Source organism: Lichenostomus cassidix, chromosome 1, assembly GCF_008360975.1.
Source record: "Lichenostomus cassidix isolate B80296 chromosome 1, HeHo_3.0, whole genome shotgun sequence".
NCBI classification, from domain to species: domain Eukaryota; kingdom Metazoa; phylum Chordata; class Aves; order Passeriformes; family Meliphagidae; genus Lichenostomus; species Lichenostomus cassidix.
In genome coordinates this window covers 8,404,307-8,420,599 of record NC_139479.1, presented here as the reverse complement: position 1 = coordinate 8,420,599, position 16,293 = coordinate 8,404,307, and the positions used below count along the sequence as shown (strand labels likewise).

General features: G+C 34.3%; 1 protein-coding gene across 1 annotated transcript in view; it reads right to left on the bottom strand.

Annotated features, from left to right (window-relative positions):
* The window catches only part of CFAP47 (cilia and flagella associated protein 47), a 255,123-nt gene that overhangs the window by 142,154 nt on the left and 96,676 nt on the right, over window positions 1-16,293 (bottom strand). Inside the window, exons 43-45 of the mRNA XM_085049413.1 lie at window positions 15,403-15,505; window positions 14,234-14,460; window positions 7,461-7,641 (exon numbers count right to left, since the gene is read on the bottom strand). Of these exons, the coding sequence (XP_084905539.1) occupies window positions 7,461-7,641; window positions 14,234-14,460; window positions 15,403-15,505 (511 nt within the window). The remainder of the gene's footprint in view (window positions 1-7,460; window positions 7,642-14,233; window positions 14,461-15,402; window positions 15,506-16,293) is intronic.

The following is a 16,293-nucleotide window of genomic DNA, read 5'->3' as shown; positions in this document are numbered from 1 at the left end:
AGGAATGAAATTTTCTTTTCCTTTCTTCACTTCATTAGTACAGTCCCTTTCTACATGAACTAAAGATGTTGAAACAAAATATTTACTTTAAATTTAAAGCGCATATTTTAAATATGCATTTCAAGTTTAAGTAGGTGTTTAAATGAGTGTTTGAAGAAAGATAATACAATGTACTGAAAGATCCAAAATATTTCTGCCTGTCTTTTACTTGCTTGCACTGAATGGAAATTTTAATTACTAATAACTAGGGTTATTTTTCCCTGAGTTGGACCCATATCTGAAATGCACACTTTGAAACAGAAATGCCCCCTATAGAAAAATTAAAAAAGAAAAACCATGAAAAGAACATTCCATAATTGTAATACCTAGTATGGCATTACATTGGAAAAAACAACTTTGTTTCTTATGCATTTAAAAACCACATTTTAGAATAAGTCAGTTGAATAACTTAAATATTATGTTCAATTACAACGAATGAAAAGCAGATAAATTGGTTACATTTACATAACATGATAAGTATCTTCTGCAGTAATACATAGTTTTTCCAAATTGAAATAACTACAGAAATCACTTGTCTTCGAATTATAGGTGAAGATTGACTTTTTTCCCTGCAAAATGTTTTTCATGCTGCTTTTAAATACCGTAAGGTAAATTGGGCTTAAAAGTGTCTCAGCTTAGCATGTTCTCTTCTCTCAGTCTCATAAGCCATTCAACAAAGATTAATCTAGAGATACATTCAAAGATTTAATGAACATAATCCATGGGGTCACAACTGGCCTAACAATTTCTGAGCCAAATGTGTTAACAGTCAGCTATGGGCATAATTTCTTTGATTTCCATGCAACGGGAGGCAGAGCCTGCATCCATCAGAAAGAATGATGCTGCAAGCATTTCTTCCACACTGAAAACAGTGTATTGCTCAGGCACAGCAATACAGGGCTTTGCATCCCTACACAGGATATTTATTGTCTGACAGTGAAACACTCCATGTGAAATAAGCCAACAGTTTTAGTTTCTAGATTTATGTCTGACAAATGCCTACAGGAAACATTCACTCGATCATATTGGGTGTTGTTGTGAGACAGTTGTCAAAACAGGGGTATTTGTGAAAACAAAACTTTTGGTGTGTAATGTTACAATGCATCCTTGGGAAACTAAATTACAGCACAGAGGCACTGGTCATGTTCCCTTGCAACTCCCTGGCATCTTGAGCCATTTACTTATTGCAAAACACAGTCTGATCACCCCTTGGAACTAACAAAGTTCATGTCTTCTGGTTCTTAAGAATCTTAAAGATCATCATTTTAGATCTGCCAGAATTCATAGTCCTCTAACTGCATCAGCCAACAAACAGTATATTTCAAATAAAAGTAGTGACAATTGTTTTGACACTAAAATGTAAGAAAAAATACATCCTGTAAGGTAGCAATAATGGCCCTTAGTAAGCACTGTTTAGCCTTATCTCAAACTGTGGGAGGATGAAATGAGTAAAAATAGAATTGCCACTTTTCCATACCACAATCTGTTGTCATCATTTCTGAAGGTAGGAAAGTATGGACCTTCAGCAGTTAGTCAACTAATTGCACATTATATTAGCTTTTGTTCAGCAAGGATGGTTCTATCTATTCAGAATTTCAAAGCTAAATTTCTCACTGAACTTATCTCACTCTCTGACACTATGCATGTGTCACAAAGAACTAGTTAAATTAACCTGAGGACTGAATTCAAGGTATGGACTCCCAGAAGGTTAAATAAGCAACCATAATGAAGAGTCCTGACTCTTCTGACTTCTGCTTATATATCAGGTTTTCAAATGGGCTCATTTGAATTGGAATCATCATTCGACTCAGTAGTCTTGAAAAAGCAACTTTTATATCCCTTATTGAGTGTTGATAAGTTTTGAAATGGGCTCATCTGAATTAGAATCATCACTCAACTCAGTAGTATTGAAAAAGTATTTTATTGAAAAATAAAAACTACTCTTTTATATCCCTTATTGAGCATTGATTAGTTTTGAAATTTTTGCTACCACTCTGTGTGTTTATTTGCTGATTTTCTTATCTTAATAAAACAGATTTGTAGAAGAGTTTCTAAAAAACCAACTAACTGGTTATTTGTTCTTCTTTTCCACTTAAATACAGTATACCAAAACTGTGACACAAAGGTGTTTTCTTAAGCCATTTGATTAACAGTCCCTACTGAAAGGGAGTAGCCAAATTATAAGGAATTACACTGATAAAATAGAGTAATAATTCAAAGACTCTTGATCAAAAAACACAAAAAAGTCAGAGCAAAGGTTTCTCTAAAACATGAACTCAAAATTTACCAAAAAAATTCAAAACTGATTCTTTCTGACTGGAACATTAAACAAAATTTCCTACAAAGAAGAGAGCTCAGAGCTATTAAAAAGACTACACTGAATGCACATGGAAGTATTTCATGGAGAGAGAATCAAAACCAACTCTTTTATATCACTTACTGCAAAATAATAAGATAATGCAAAATTAGTAATGAAGGCTTTTAGTGAAAAGATATAATAAGACCTAGCTAGAGACTTCTGTGGTGTGATTCTTTTCTTTTTGCAGTCTAGATTTCTCTGAGGAAAGAAGTTTTCTTTAAAAAAGAAAAACAAAGCCAGTAGTTGCTCTAACAGAAGCCACAAAAAAAGATCAATCTGAATAAATTAACTGTAAGAACAATTATTGAGAAAGCAGAAAATATCTAACAATTCTTGATAGTTCTATACAGATATTTCATCATTCACTGGGGAGTAAAGACAGAAAAAAAGAGAACTCTTCTTAAATATTCTTTGCAAGTATAACAGCAGGAAGCCAACACTGACAAATCCTGTAAGAGGCAACAGAACTTTAATATCAGCTTTTGATACTGAATCTAAATTAGATAGCAAGGTGGAACAACATTTTTTCATTGAAAATACATTGTGAGCTTTTATTTATTTCTGAACAATTTTGATGTGAAATAGTACAACCTAGCCATCCAAAAAAATGGTTTTAGTTTTATTTTCATGTCTTGTTTTTTCACGTTTATTTTTATAAACTAGGAAAAAACCTAAACCATATGGTATGATAAAAAGCATTCCCAGTGCATGCTTGCCTTAGAAAAGTTTGATAATGTACATGATAATAAAATATAGTAAGTCTTTATCAGGACATACTCGCTTAGGTGCATATCCATTTGAAAATTAAAATCTACCATTACCTTATAGAACTGCACAAATCTATCATTACTGATGGAATATATTTGTGTATTTATCATTACATGACCAGAGCTGTTGGTATTTCATTACTAAAAGGTATAAAATAAAGTATGGATATGCTGGCACTGATGTGCTGCTGTAATGCTTTAGAACAGCAATTGCTATCAATCACTTACTCCCATATATCTTCTTTCCTTTAAAAAAATTCCAGTCCAAGGGTATCTCCTGCTAATAGTACAAGTGGTAATCTAAAGTCATTTAAAGGCAGAAGACTGCAAAAAAAGAAAAGAAAACCTAATAAACAGGAAGCTCTTTTTATAAAGTCCTTGGATGCTGTAGTATCGATGAACTGTCACAGGCAGCTCTGTGAGGTGCTCTGTCTCAGCAACTCTCATGTTGCCATTACTCAAAACAATTGTCTGTGTCATGTTATAATAAAGGCCTAGCCTATTCCAGAAAATTCCAGAATTTCCTAATTCTGGGATAAATGCTTATTTAATACCAAAAGACATATTTCTGGGTGTTCATCTTAGCATTAGAATTTCAGCAAATAATTATTTTATTAAGCCCTAACCCAACAGTTGGAGCAGATGTGTGTATCTTAGGAAAACTTCCACTTTCTTTTTTAAAAGACTGAGTGGTATATTTTTGTTCCTCTTGAGTTTGTTCATATTTAATAAACCTCTCATTCACATAACTTTACAGGTATCATAAATGGTTCCATTACAAATCTCTTCTTATGTAGAAAGTGCTGTGCTTTCTGCATAGAGCACTTAACAGTCTTTACAGTCAGACATCTTTTCCCTTTTTAAATAATTACAGGTAACCTGAACAGAACCTCTTCCCCTCAGAGATCACGGAGACATAAGATATTCAATCTTTCAAGACCTTGAAAATGACTATAGAACTTGGCTGAACCCTTCCTCATTTGCAACCTTCTTTCTAAAGTGTGGAAACCAGAACTGGATGTGCTGCTCCAGTATTATGTTCTTCTTCAGAATACAATAATAGCACTTTTCAGCACCTGCACTGTATTTTTTCAGTAATGCATTCAAGGATCCTAGTTTTTCAACATTTTACAACAAATCCTTTGATAAAAGAACAAGGGGGTTGAAGTCAGAAAAACAGGGAGTGGGAAGTAAGGCTGACAGCTTTAGTTCACACTGTGAGATTGGCACTCTGCTGCTCTGCAGATTGCTCAGACATTTTGGGAGACATCACTGCAAAACAAAGCCCTTCCCTTTCTACCTATGTTATTTCATCTTTGATATACAGCATTATTTAGCATAAAATCCATGCTGTTCAAAGGAATTCTGCTGCCAAGAAAGTTGTTCTGCTTAGTTAAAACCTAGTTAAAGCTGATCTTTCACTAACTGCTGAAAAGACAAATATCACTGATTTTTGTGTTGTTTTCACAGTTCTACTCGAAAATCCACAGCAATTTCCTTCTTTCCCAACCACAGTGGGTGTTGTGCTCCTGGACAAGACCAGTAAATATACAGCAGATAAAATGCTTATAAAATGTATTCAACAGAGATAATATAATAGCTCTGACTTACCAGTCATGGTCCTTACCTGTGAGAAGAGCATGTTCACTTACACAGATACAGTTTTGCAAAATAAGACTGCCTAGCAGGAAATCTTAAATAATTATAAAGATTATAAAGATATATATGCATTACAAAGTCAGTCACATTGGCAAGTAAATTTAAAAGTTTTAAAGCATGTATCTCTGTAAAATTGCACCAAAATGTACTGATACTTAAATAATTGTTTTATCCTAAATGTGTGCAGAATACATGAAGGCAGAAGGACATTTATCAAGTTACCACTCTGAGCCATAAAACCTCTTTATTCAAAGTTTCTTGCGTTTTCAGCTTTTGAAGAACTTGTTAGTTTGATGAAATAATAAGCTGGTTTTGTATGCTACATCTCTGTTGCTAAAATCTGGAGCCATTGCTTTAATTTCACTTGGTATTTTATCCTAGTCATTCTTTCATAACACACCTCTAAGAAAAAGGCAACCTATTTCAATGCTGCAACATTTTTCAATTAGGCCTAACATGACTTTCTAAGTGTTCAATCTACTATTCTTGGGTTCATAAAGCACTGAAGTTTTGCTGTCAGTTACCTTTCTCCTGAGCTGTATGTGGGGATTGAATTATTTCCCAGCCTATTTCTGATGATACAGGGAAACTAAAGTTCTGAAAGATCTTATTTGAGGCAAAGGTGAAGAACCATCATGGTATGTGACATGATCTTCTTACATATCAAATGATTTAGCATGAAGTCTCAGTTCCACACACACTATTACATGTTTGGTTGCATTAAACTTATTTATAACCATGTAACAGTTCCAACTAACTTCTTTCACAAAATGTGTGTCATTCCTAACTCAACAAAACCTTTCTATAATCTTCCAAATTCCTGAAATGTAGTTAACATTGTATAATAAGTTCTGGTTCCTAAAGACTACCTTTCTGACGACTCCACAGTAATGAATTAACAACATTTGCTGGAGGTTTTCAATGTGGGAAATGCATTATTTTAGATCTATGCAAGTATGCAGTATGGGTTTTGATCAAGATATCACACTGGAAGTAAGGTAAACATATTGTACTTTTTTATCTGTTTGATCTGTAATACTGCCAAAAATGTAATAAGGTCATTTAACAAGATTTATTTTACAAGAGAATGTTTTGAGTGGCATTGATTTTTAGCTTCTAATTCCCTGTTGGCAGAGTTCTTAAAATATTGGTTGCACATTTCGTGCTACTGCAACCTAAGAAATTCTGATCCAAAGATTGATTTTAGTCAGCTTGCTTCCACCTTTGTTTTTCTTCAAATATCTAAGCACTCTGACATTTCCTCTGAAGAACCAGCTACTCTCACCCTGAGGAAAGTTACCACCATGGCTAAGATACTGCTGCTTCCTTAGATATGATGTTAAAATTTTCAGATGAGACCAGTGGTTTGCCTCTGTCTACAGGAACACCAGCTGGGAACTTCTGTCACCATATCAGAATTTCTAACACTGTGATATACTGTACTCAGGGTATATTGCAGTATGTAAATATTACATACTTCCTTACTATAATGCAGTTTATTCACTATGTTTGTGTAATGAACACAATACAATTAATACTCTAAATTTTTCAGATACATTCATTTATGTTGCAGCTTTTAAAATATTTTGAGAGGTTGCTAAACAACAGTGATCTGCCAGCTGGTCAGTTAACCAGCACAGGTACTGTAATCAAAGTAGAATGTGTCTATAACAAATACTTGTCAGAAAAAAATTAAGAAATTCATTATTTTTCGTTCTAGAAAAGAAACAAAAACCACAAGATATACATAAAGCATCAAAACAAACAAACACCATGAGAGCACATCCCTGATTCCAGTGACACTTGGAGAAGTGAACTGCAGAAACATGCAGAAATACTCCATTGATTAAGAAAAGAACTGATGAAATAAAATTATGGATGGACTGTTTATAATTCAAGTCTCTATTAACTTTGTGGGAAGTTCCCCCTTGAGACTCCTTTTCTCCAAGTTAAACATCCCCAGCTCTCTCAACTGCTCAAGCTGTTTGCTTGGTTGCTTTTTTTAAAAAATGAAACCTTATTAATTAAGAAATGCTTTATAGGTTTAAAAGAAGCATTTTTTAAAAATCAACTAGCAAAGGAGGGATCAAAATGCAAGTCAAAGAAAACAATTAAGATTTCAGGATAAAACTTAAGATACTAGAAAAATTAGAGACAACAGAGACTGACAAGGGCTGGTGAGATCACTCTGAAGGTTAATGCACAACTTTTCATTGATGAGGGACAGGGAGTAAACACCATTAGCTGAAATCTCCCTCTGTCTGCCTGAGGAGAGCAAACAGGAAAGAAGATGTGATATGAGTGACACAATTTGAACACAGACTGGTGCTGGATGAGAAATGGAAGGAAGAAATGGGAAGGGAGCACAAATTCAGGATCTGTCAGACAAACAGGTTAAATTAATTTGTCTCAGGGCAAGTCTCCTGTGCTTGTGTGCCTTTGAGAAAACCAATCAACCAACAGCAAGTGGAAAGCATTGGTTAGAGCTAAAATATAGAACTTGGGTAGTGACAAGGAAGTCATTGTAGATCAATAGTAGAAGGAGAGAAAGATCATTTTCTGGATCTATTCAGGAAAACTTTAAAAGTAATCTTGGCCAAAAATACAGTCAAATTCATCACTTTAAAGACTATTACCTGTTTTACGAGTTGTAGGGTATGTGGCTAAAGAAGCATCCAAATTAACTCTGGCTGAAGCCAACACTGGAATAGACAACTTTTTAGGAGCTTCAAAGAATTCTTTCATGCTCATTTCTACAGTGTAATCCACGTACTTCAGCTCTGGGGGTTGTTTTCGAGGTGTCAGAAGTGCTCGTCTCTGCAGGTGAAGCAATAATGTATACAAATGAACAACCAGATAAAATTGTTAAGAAATGCAAAACTATATAGGCATCATTATAAAACTGGATTAGTAATTAAGCAAGTTAACATAACAATTTTGAGTGATCCTTCCAAATAAAAACTGTCTTGCAAAATATTTTCAGACGTAAATGTCTTAAACAGATGTAAAATATTAACATGCATCTGAAACATTTGGTTAAGAAAAAAATGCATTTTGAAATTTACAGTAAAATGATATCCTACCCAGAAAAAACTCTGCTAGCTTTTATGCATATTCAGGAAAGGCAAGAAAAGAGGGGGAAAAAAAAATAAAGCCATATTTTGTATCCATTCTAGAAAGATGTTTCTTCTCCTACTTAATGAAGTTTCTGAGTAATAAGAAACATGAAGAAGAAACATTATTTTGTTATTTGGCAAGGGATAACTATTAAAAGTTAACTGATATTTTAATGTTGACAATGTATTTTAGAAATGAGGGGATTTAGAATCAATTCTAAGGACAAGCAAGCTCCTCCTCTTGGTAAAAAGCAATGCTAATCAACAGCATGAAACATATTAGCAAAGGATTAGCACAGTATATTAAGGCAAGCTCAATATGGGCATCTGAACCTCTTAATGAACTTAATGTGACTCCTGTAGTATAACATTACAACAATAATGCAATGATTTAATACAGTACTTGCTCAAAATTGCCATTTTCAATCCAATAACACAGTATAATTGCAATGCTCAAGAGTCATTCTAAGTTGAACAAATTTAAAACCTAGTAATGTCCTTTTTACAGACAAGGCTTTGAATTAATGACTATTGCAAATTATTTTAAGGCAAATCTAGGGAGGAAATAAATACAGAAATGTTCATGATTTGCTAAGAAAACTGATTTATTCTCAAAGTCATTGATTTACAATACTGCCAGGACAGCAGGTATCACAGTATGTGTTTCAGTGGGCCAAGGAAAGCAAATCCATTGTGGGAATTGAAAAACACAATTTAAAAGGAAAAGCAATTATTCCTGCAGATTGCCATTAGGTGTAATATGGTCAAATTACTGTTTAAATCAACTAGGTTTGGTTTCTGCTTTAGGGTTGTTGTTGGTGTTTTTTTAGTTTGTTTTTTTTTTCCTGTTTTAATACAAACCTCACATTCCCTTCCTGGTTTATGAAAGCAAACCCACACTCTGCCATTGCTTTGTTTTGACCCTTAATCTATCTGTCAATACAATGTTAAACACAAAGTACATATGAACTTTGGGAACCTGTAAAGATTTAGCTGTTAATACAGGGGGTTTTGGCACAATAAATACAGAAACAGACAATTAATTATCTGTTATTAATTAATTTCTAAATTCTTGTTCTATGAAGAGCAACTGGACAGATGTATTTGACTGAAAAAACTCACATCAAGCCATATTTTTAGGGTAATTCTTGCATTACTGTATTTGCACAACTCGTATGGTGCAAACATAAATTACAGAAGGAAGAGGAAAAATTGTTATGTGTGTTGAAAATCCAAACTCACTATTTACTAATTTCTGTCACACAAGACTGGAAGTGAACTGGCATTACTCTCTCATGAACACACAGAGAAATAATAAAAAACAACAATAGGTGCAAATAATTCAATTGCCATATTAATTGCAAGTTCTACTTCTCTCTGATTGGACTAAAATGCCAGAAGATTTGCAGTGGGAAAAGAAATTCATTCTCACTTGTAATGGGAAGTTCCTAATCAAAATAATTATATACATTTACCAGTTTAAATTTGACTTGATCTCCTGCATAATCAAATATCATTTTATACCTACACATGATTTTTGTAACTAGATTATTTTCCAACACTGAAATAAAAATCCAACATGATTACACAGTTTTGTTAAAACTTAATTGACAAAATAATTGTAAGATGACCTTTGGTGGAGCACTGAACACATTTAAATTGTAATTATCTTGAAGACATGTCTTATGATTTAAATCACTGAAATACTTTATTTTAAGATCCTTGTTCATGTTATCTCTTTTTTAAATATATGTTAGGAAAAAAACCCAGTTGGTAAGTATTACATAGTCTACAAACATTCCTGGCACCTTGTAAAAAAGGAAAGGATGAAAATGTTTTTAATGAGAGACCTAGGGGAAAAAAAATTCTGCAAACATACACAAGCCAAATTCTGCTGCCTCATAGGCTAATATTTCCAAGAGAAAATGTCAACAAAATTCAGATGAATGTTGCAACTGCTCCAATTTTTTTATATTTTTGTGGGCAGTGAGAGTTAAATGGAATTTAATATTTTTTAAATCTCATGATCAATGCAGGTCTGACGCTGCTCTGTTACAAAAAGACAGATTCCAAGAACTTCTACTTCATCAACCTGATGGTGCATGATATTCCAAGTGTGGAAGTGTTATTACCAGCTAAGAATAGTATTTGTACTCAGTGCCCAGGACTAATTACTTTTTTAGAATAATTTTTTGAAAAATGAAGAGAGGGTATATAAAGCATCAGAATAAACCTTGACATTTTTCAAAGACCATTTGATTTTCCAAGGTATTTTCTTAGATGTACCATCTGCACTTTCTATGTGTGAAGAGTGGCCAATTCTGTTACACAATGCTGAGGCACCTCTCTCTTTCCTTGCATATTGCAGTTCTTCAAATCCTAATGCAGCTCCATTTCTTCCTTCCAGAAATTTACTTCTAAAACTGTTCCTCGTGAATAAAGAAATTTATTATCTTGGTCTCTCAGAATCCCTGTGATCAATTGTGTTTGCCATCTCCCTCAATCCCATATCAAAAGGTAAGTGGTGTAATATAAAAGACATTGGTTTCACTTATAAATTCAGCAAATTAAAATCTGACTACAGGTCCTTTTGTGAAAAGTTCATTCCCACTCAAACATATCTAATGCAATTTTTTATTTCCAGTACCTTCTCTGCTCAAGGACACCATGATTCTTCCTCAAAAAAACCACACATCCATATTTTAAAAAAACAGAATTTTTATACTGTGCTTACAAATTTCCATAATCACACAGAAGAACACAAAAAATTCTTTTTGATCCCAGGGAGCCTATGAAGAGCATAAATTTTAAAGATCCAAGCTGGACAGGCACAGGATAAAACTTCACCCAAGTGCACAAGGTCCTTGCTCATTTTCCCTTGATCAAAACTAAAACTCATTGGCACCACTATGGAGTACTCAGATAAAAACACTCCAAATTTCTTGGTCACATGGACATCAGGATAGAAAGGAAATGCACAATGTCCTAATGGCTGGAATATGGTAAATGTGGTGTCCACATCCAGATGAGCCACGTGTTCAAAAGGAAGCAAAATGGAACCTAAGTAAATACTTTTTACACCTTAACAATGAAGGTACATCTGGACACAGATGTGGGACACCGTGGGAAGTGCAAGTTTTAGCTCTGGGATTCCTGTAGAACAGGACTTCTCTTCCTATCATAATGTCTAGTTATACATGGAGATTATTGGCATCCATGACTATGAAGAAAAAGTCCGGTATTAGCAACTGGGTCTAAAGTAAGGCATGTTATTTTGAATTTCAATTCACTGACTGCAGCATCCTTCCCCTCACAGCTCCAACTGATTAAATTCTCACATTGTTATTTCTTTTTTTCTTTACTTTCCTCTATTTACAACAATTACTAACTTCAATCTAAACATGTTCTTCTGTCACAGTCTCTTATCATTTTTCCAGATACCTTTTCCCTTCTCTTGTCAGCTATGTTCACTTAAAGTTCCACCTTTCCACTTTCTCCTAATTATTCATAAAACAGACTTTCTTAATTATTTACAATAACGCCAGACCCAAGCTTAACACTGTCTGAGAGTTCTATCCTACATGATCTTTACTATTACCTGAAAATGTTTTAGGAGGAATTAAAGGAACACTCATGTCCTAGATTACAATGTAGCTGTATTTAGTATCCTCTTACCACCAGCTGTGGGCCATTAGCTGTTATCTCCTGCTGTGATTCACCCCTGATAACAGTCAATGGATCATCAAGAAACAACCCCACGACTCATGGAATTATCTCATCCTATTGTGAGATGCTCCACCCAGGAGGGAGGAGCCAAGCATTCCCACCTGGATATAACCTGGCCTGGGAACTGCACAAGCAGTCCTGTCTGCTGGATTCCTAGAGGACAAGAGCTATCACTGGAGCTTCAGCTGGAGACCAGACCTTCAACAGGATCACTGCTTCAACTGAACTACTTCGCTTGGACTGCTACCACCACCCTAACGTGGTGTCAGGTTGTATCTGACTTTGTCAGTGCTTTCCCTTCTGTAATTCCACTTATTTTTTTTTTTTAATTTTCCTGTTAAATTATAATCCCGACTTGGGACCTCCCACTGGTTTGTCTTCAAACTAATACAACTCAGAAGGTAAGGAAGTAACACAATTTTATGGGAATAAGATAGAAAATCATTATATATTTTACTAATTCTAATCATTAAAACAATCAAAATAGATCTTGTTGCTTACAGCAAGGAAAAGAAACAGAAAAAAACTTAGTACAAAAGGAGCTAGGATTATTTGCCATGCATATAGATGGATTGAGGAAAAAATTAGAGCACTAGTTACTGATTATGCATACCCAGTTTGACTCCAAAAACACAGCCCACCTTTATTACTGTTTTCCATGTAACTTAGGTAAACGTGACTAAAATTTACAGTTTAGGAAGACCGGAAAGCATGCAATTATTTAGTTATTTATTCTTAAATTTGACAGGCAAGAAATGGACTAAGTATTGCCAATGTAAGGCTATTTCCCCTTTTGTCTATCTATTCTCTAACATGATTATACCTGCAGGAAGAGAGTAGAAAGGTGGAATAGAAATCAAAAAGAGAATAACAAATTTGCATTTCTCTCTCACCTACAACATGTGCCCCAAAGGATTTAATGAGCCTAAATAATTCATTGAACCATGGAGCTATGGATGAGCTTTTTTTTTTGTCTTTTGGAGGGGGGGAAGAAGAGAATTTAGACCACATAAACCATACTTCAGCTCCAAATTTGACTGCAGAACACCAAGCCATTTCAAAAAACGTTTCTTTAGTAAATGCCACCAGAATTTCCACACTGACACTTTTAAACAGATAGTGGACAAGAATTTATTACAAAAAGTTATTAGGAAAATGTTTCATAACTTAGTCTGCATAGTGGATATTGAGATATTTTGAATGTGTAAACTCTTTTCTATGTCAATATGTAGCAGAACCTCTCCCCTGTATTTGTCATAAGCAAATATAACACTTTCTGTACATGGAACAAAGTACTTCTTTCTGCATATTAGCTTCATTTCTCACATTATAATTTATTCAGTGCTAGTATCTGCCATTATGTGTTTTATAATATAATTAAACTAATTATCCTCCACTCTTCCACGATACATGTGGTTTTAGAACTCATATTGCATTTTAGCATGCCTAGTGGTGCAAGGAGTGTTCCTATTACGTTCTGTCTCAATCCCACCCACAGCTTCAGAGCAGTTAGACTTTCCATCAAGTATTTGCTAAGTGACTGAGATATTAAGGGACTTTAACTGTGAAAAGTCAATAAAGTGTTTCCACAGCAGTGGATCAGCTATAATCCCAAAGGAAACTACTTGAGTCTAGATGACACAATTACAATTGTCCCACTACAATCACACAACAGATTAAAGTTATGATGTAAGTTTCCCTCATTTTATTTGTTTTATATTACTCTTTAAACAAAAGGCATACATTTAGAAACATCAAATCCCAAAGGACAATTCTTTTCCTCTTAGCACTGGGAACCATACTCAGAGAACTGTCTACCTGGAAAAGCTGTAATAACGCTGCTGCCCAGCAATTGGCCTGAGGCCAGGTAACATCAGAGCACAAGGGGAAATTAAAACCCACAGTGTAGCTACCATCCATAGAAGGCTGTGCTTGGATTCTTCATGAGAAAAAGCCTTGTTTAGCTGGCAATATTACTATTGTAAATTTATTCACGAGTAATAATGAATTTTTAATGGGTTACCTTGAGAGAACTCTTTTCCTAGATGCTGAAATCTTGGGAAAATATCTGTATGCTGGAATGATGCATAAGTGGGAAGCTGTATCTTACTAGGAAGACTTGTGCCTTACCAAAACTATTTTGCATTGATTCCAAGACAAGGGAAAGTCTGTCCTGATCCTTCATTTATTCTCAAAGTCTATTGGCTTGAAAAAAATAATCCCATTTCTTACAAAAATATGCATAATGAAGGAAACTAATAGATATACCTATTACACAGAATAGGAAAGCTTTATAAAATATCAATAGATATTTTTTTCAGAAGTTAAGTAAAATATTAGTGCTTTTCTAAACTGCAGCCAAGTTTTCTTCAAGGAAGGACTTTGTAATAGCACAGAGTGACAAACTTCAGAATGAACATGTAAAATATTGCAGTGTCTGAAGGGAATTGGGATTAATAACTGTCAGATGTGTAAAAAAAGCATAACTTCACCCTATTTCCTGAAACATAAAAAAGTCAGTCCTACAAATCAAGGCCACTGCAGCAGCAGAAAACTGCATTTCTCACCTCTACTCTGGAGAGCCCCAGCAATGCAGTTGCTACTCGAACACTGCTGCTCAGCAGAGTCCCAGTCATCAGCCTCCTTTCATACTCCAGAGCTGACATCTGCTGCTGTGCAGCCACAGCCAAGGCCTTCTCTTTTGCCTCATTGACCAATGGAATCCTCAGATTTTCCTCAAGAGTCTGACCAAGTCCACATTTCAAATATAAAACTGAGTGTACTGCACTTGCATCTGTTAAAAAAAATTAAACGAAAGAGCAAAACAAAACCACACATCATGTTTGTCAGCAGCTAGTGAAACTGCAGAGTATTTAAAATTTCTAATCTCCAAAGAAAACTCAGAATACAGAATTCCTTCTATGTCCAGTTCCATGCTATTAATTTAGTACATGACATTTATTACACATAATACTTTATTTTTCAACATAATAGGGAAGCAAAAATTAGCAGACTGAAATCCAACCCCAAATTCCGTTAATAAAACTAAGAAATAGCTAGTAAATTAGCTAATAAAAAATCCCAGACTTCAGTGTTACTACTAGTATGACAGTATTAAAAATTTACCAAAGTCTTTCTGCTGCCCAACACAGCCGTACTTTTACCCCTCTAGATGATGTTATATCCCCTCTAAAATAAACCTCCAGAAATTATTTCAAGTAACAGCTACACTGTTTCTGAAATAGGATTTTATCCCAGGACTATTTTTTTTTTTTTTTTTCTGAAATAGGAGTCTATCCTTGGCTGTTTGAAGACAAAAGCATTGGAATATCTGCCAAATCACATCACTGCACACAAAACTCATGTGTTTTAAAGCTAAAAAAAGAAAAATCTAGATAGAGATGACTTGTCCTGGTTCATGTGGCTAGCAACCTATATTCAGAAGAAAAAAATAAGAAAAATTATGAAAAAATATTTATGTGGACTATGTTGAAAACAAGACAAGAAAGTTGAAGATCACCAACAATCAACTGATGCTCTGAAGAGAATGGAGTGGAAAATATTGAAAGAAATATCACATGGCTATGTTACAATATATTTTTTACACATCACTATAAACATTTTTTTTACCACAAGTATTTAATAATTTTAAGAAAAATGCACGGAAATGAAAGAATATTTACAAAAAAAAAAATTATTTGCTCTGTTTTACTCTTCTCCCTCCCATTCACTGTACCTGTATCGGTAGCACGCAAAACATTTGGACTGTCCAAGGCAGGCAGCTCTGAAAGCAAAGGTAAATCACCTACTCCCTCTATCACGTACAGAAATTCTCCAATCTGAAACAAGAACACACATCCACACGCTTCAGAAAGCAACTCCTGCAGAACAGAAGGCAAAGTGTTAAAACTAAAGCAAGGATAGCCTAGTAATGCCTAAGATCTGACCTGTGAAATAATTTACATATTCAAGAGAACTGTTTTTTTTTTAAACTGCCTAAATAGAAGAAAATTATTATTTCAAGCCATGCTATGATAGTAAAGTAAATTTAATTGATAATATTAAATCTGAAAAGTCAAGAAATTTCAGCAAGCTGAATCCTTTCCAACTCCTCATATAATTTAATTGAATGAGGGTACCCTGACCCATAAATACAGACAACTGTGAATTCTAAATATGTGCTACTGTTACAGATAAACATGTTCATTAGCAACCTTCATTGCTCTTCACCATTTAGAAATTTTTTTCAATGTTTACAATAGTTTTGAGCCAGCAACATTTCTCTGGAAAGCAAAAAGGAGCAGAAGTCAAGGCGGGTTAGCATTGTGCACAAGTTCTCCTTTGAAAAGAAATAAAGTTAATAGATCTTAATTATTTCATAAAAATAATGGAAAACTTACAGAAGCTTGAAAGTAAATATAAACATGACCTAGAATAAAGAAATATAGTATTTTTTCAGAGAGGAAAGGATAAATTAACTAGCAGAGAAATAGCACTTTGAATTATAGAGGGAATGAAAAAAATAGGTGCAAATGAAAGACAAAAAAGTATTTTTTATTAAAAGAAAACTCACTGAAAGTACTCCAAATTAAAAAGTCCACAATCAGAATGGACCAAACTAAAAAGA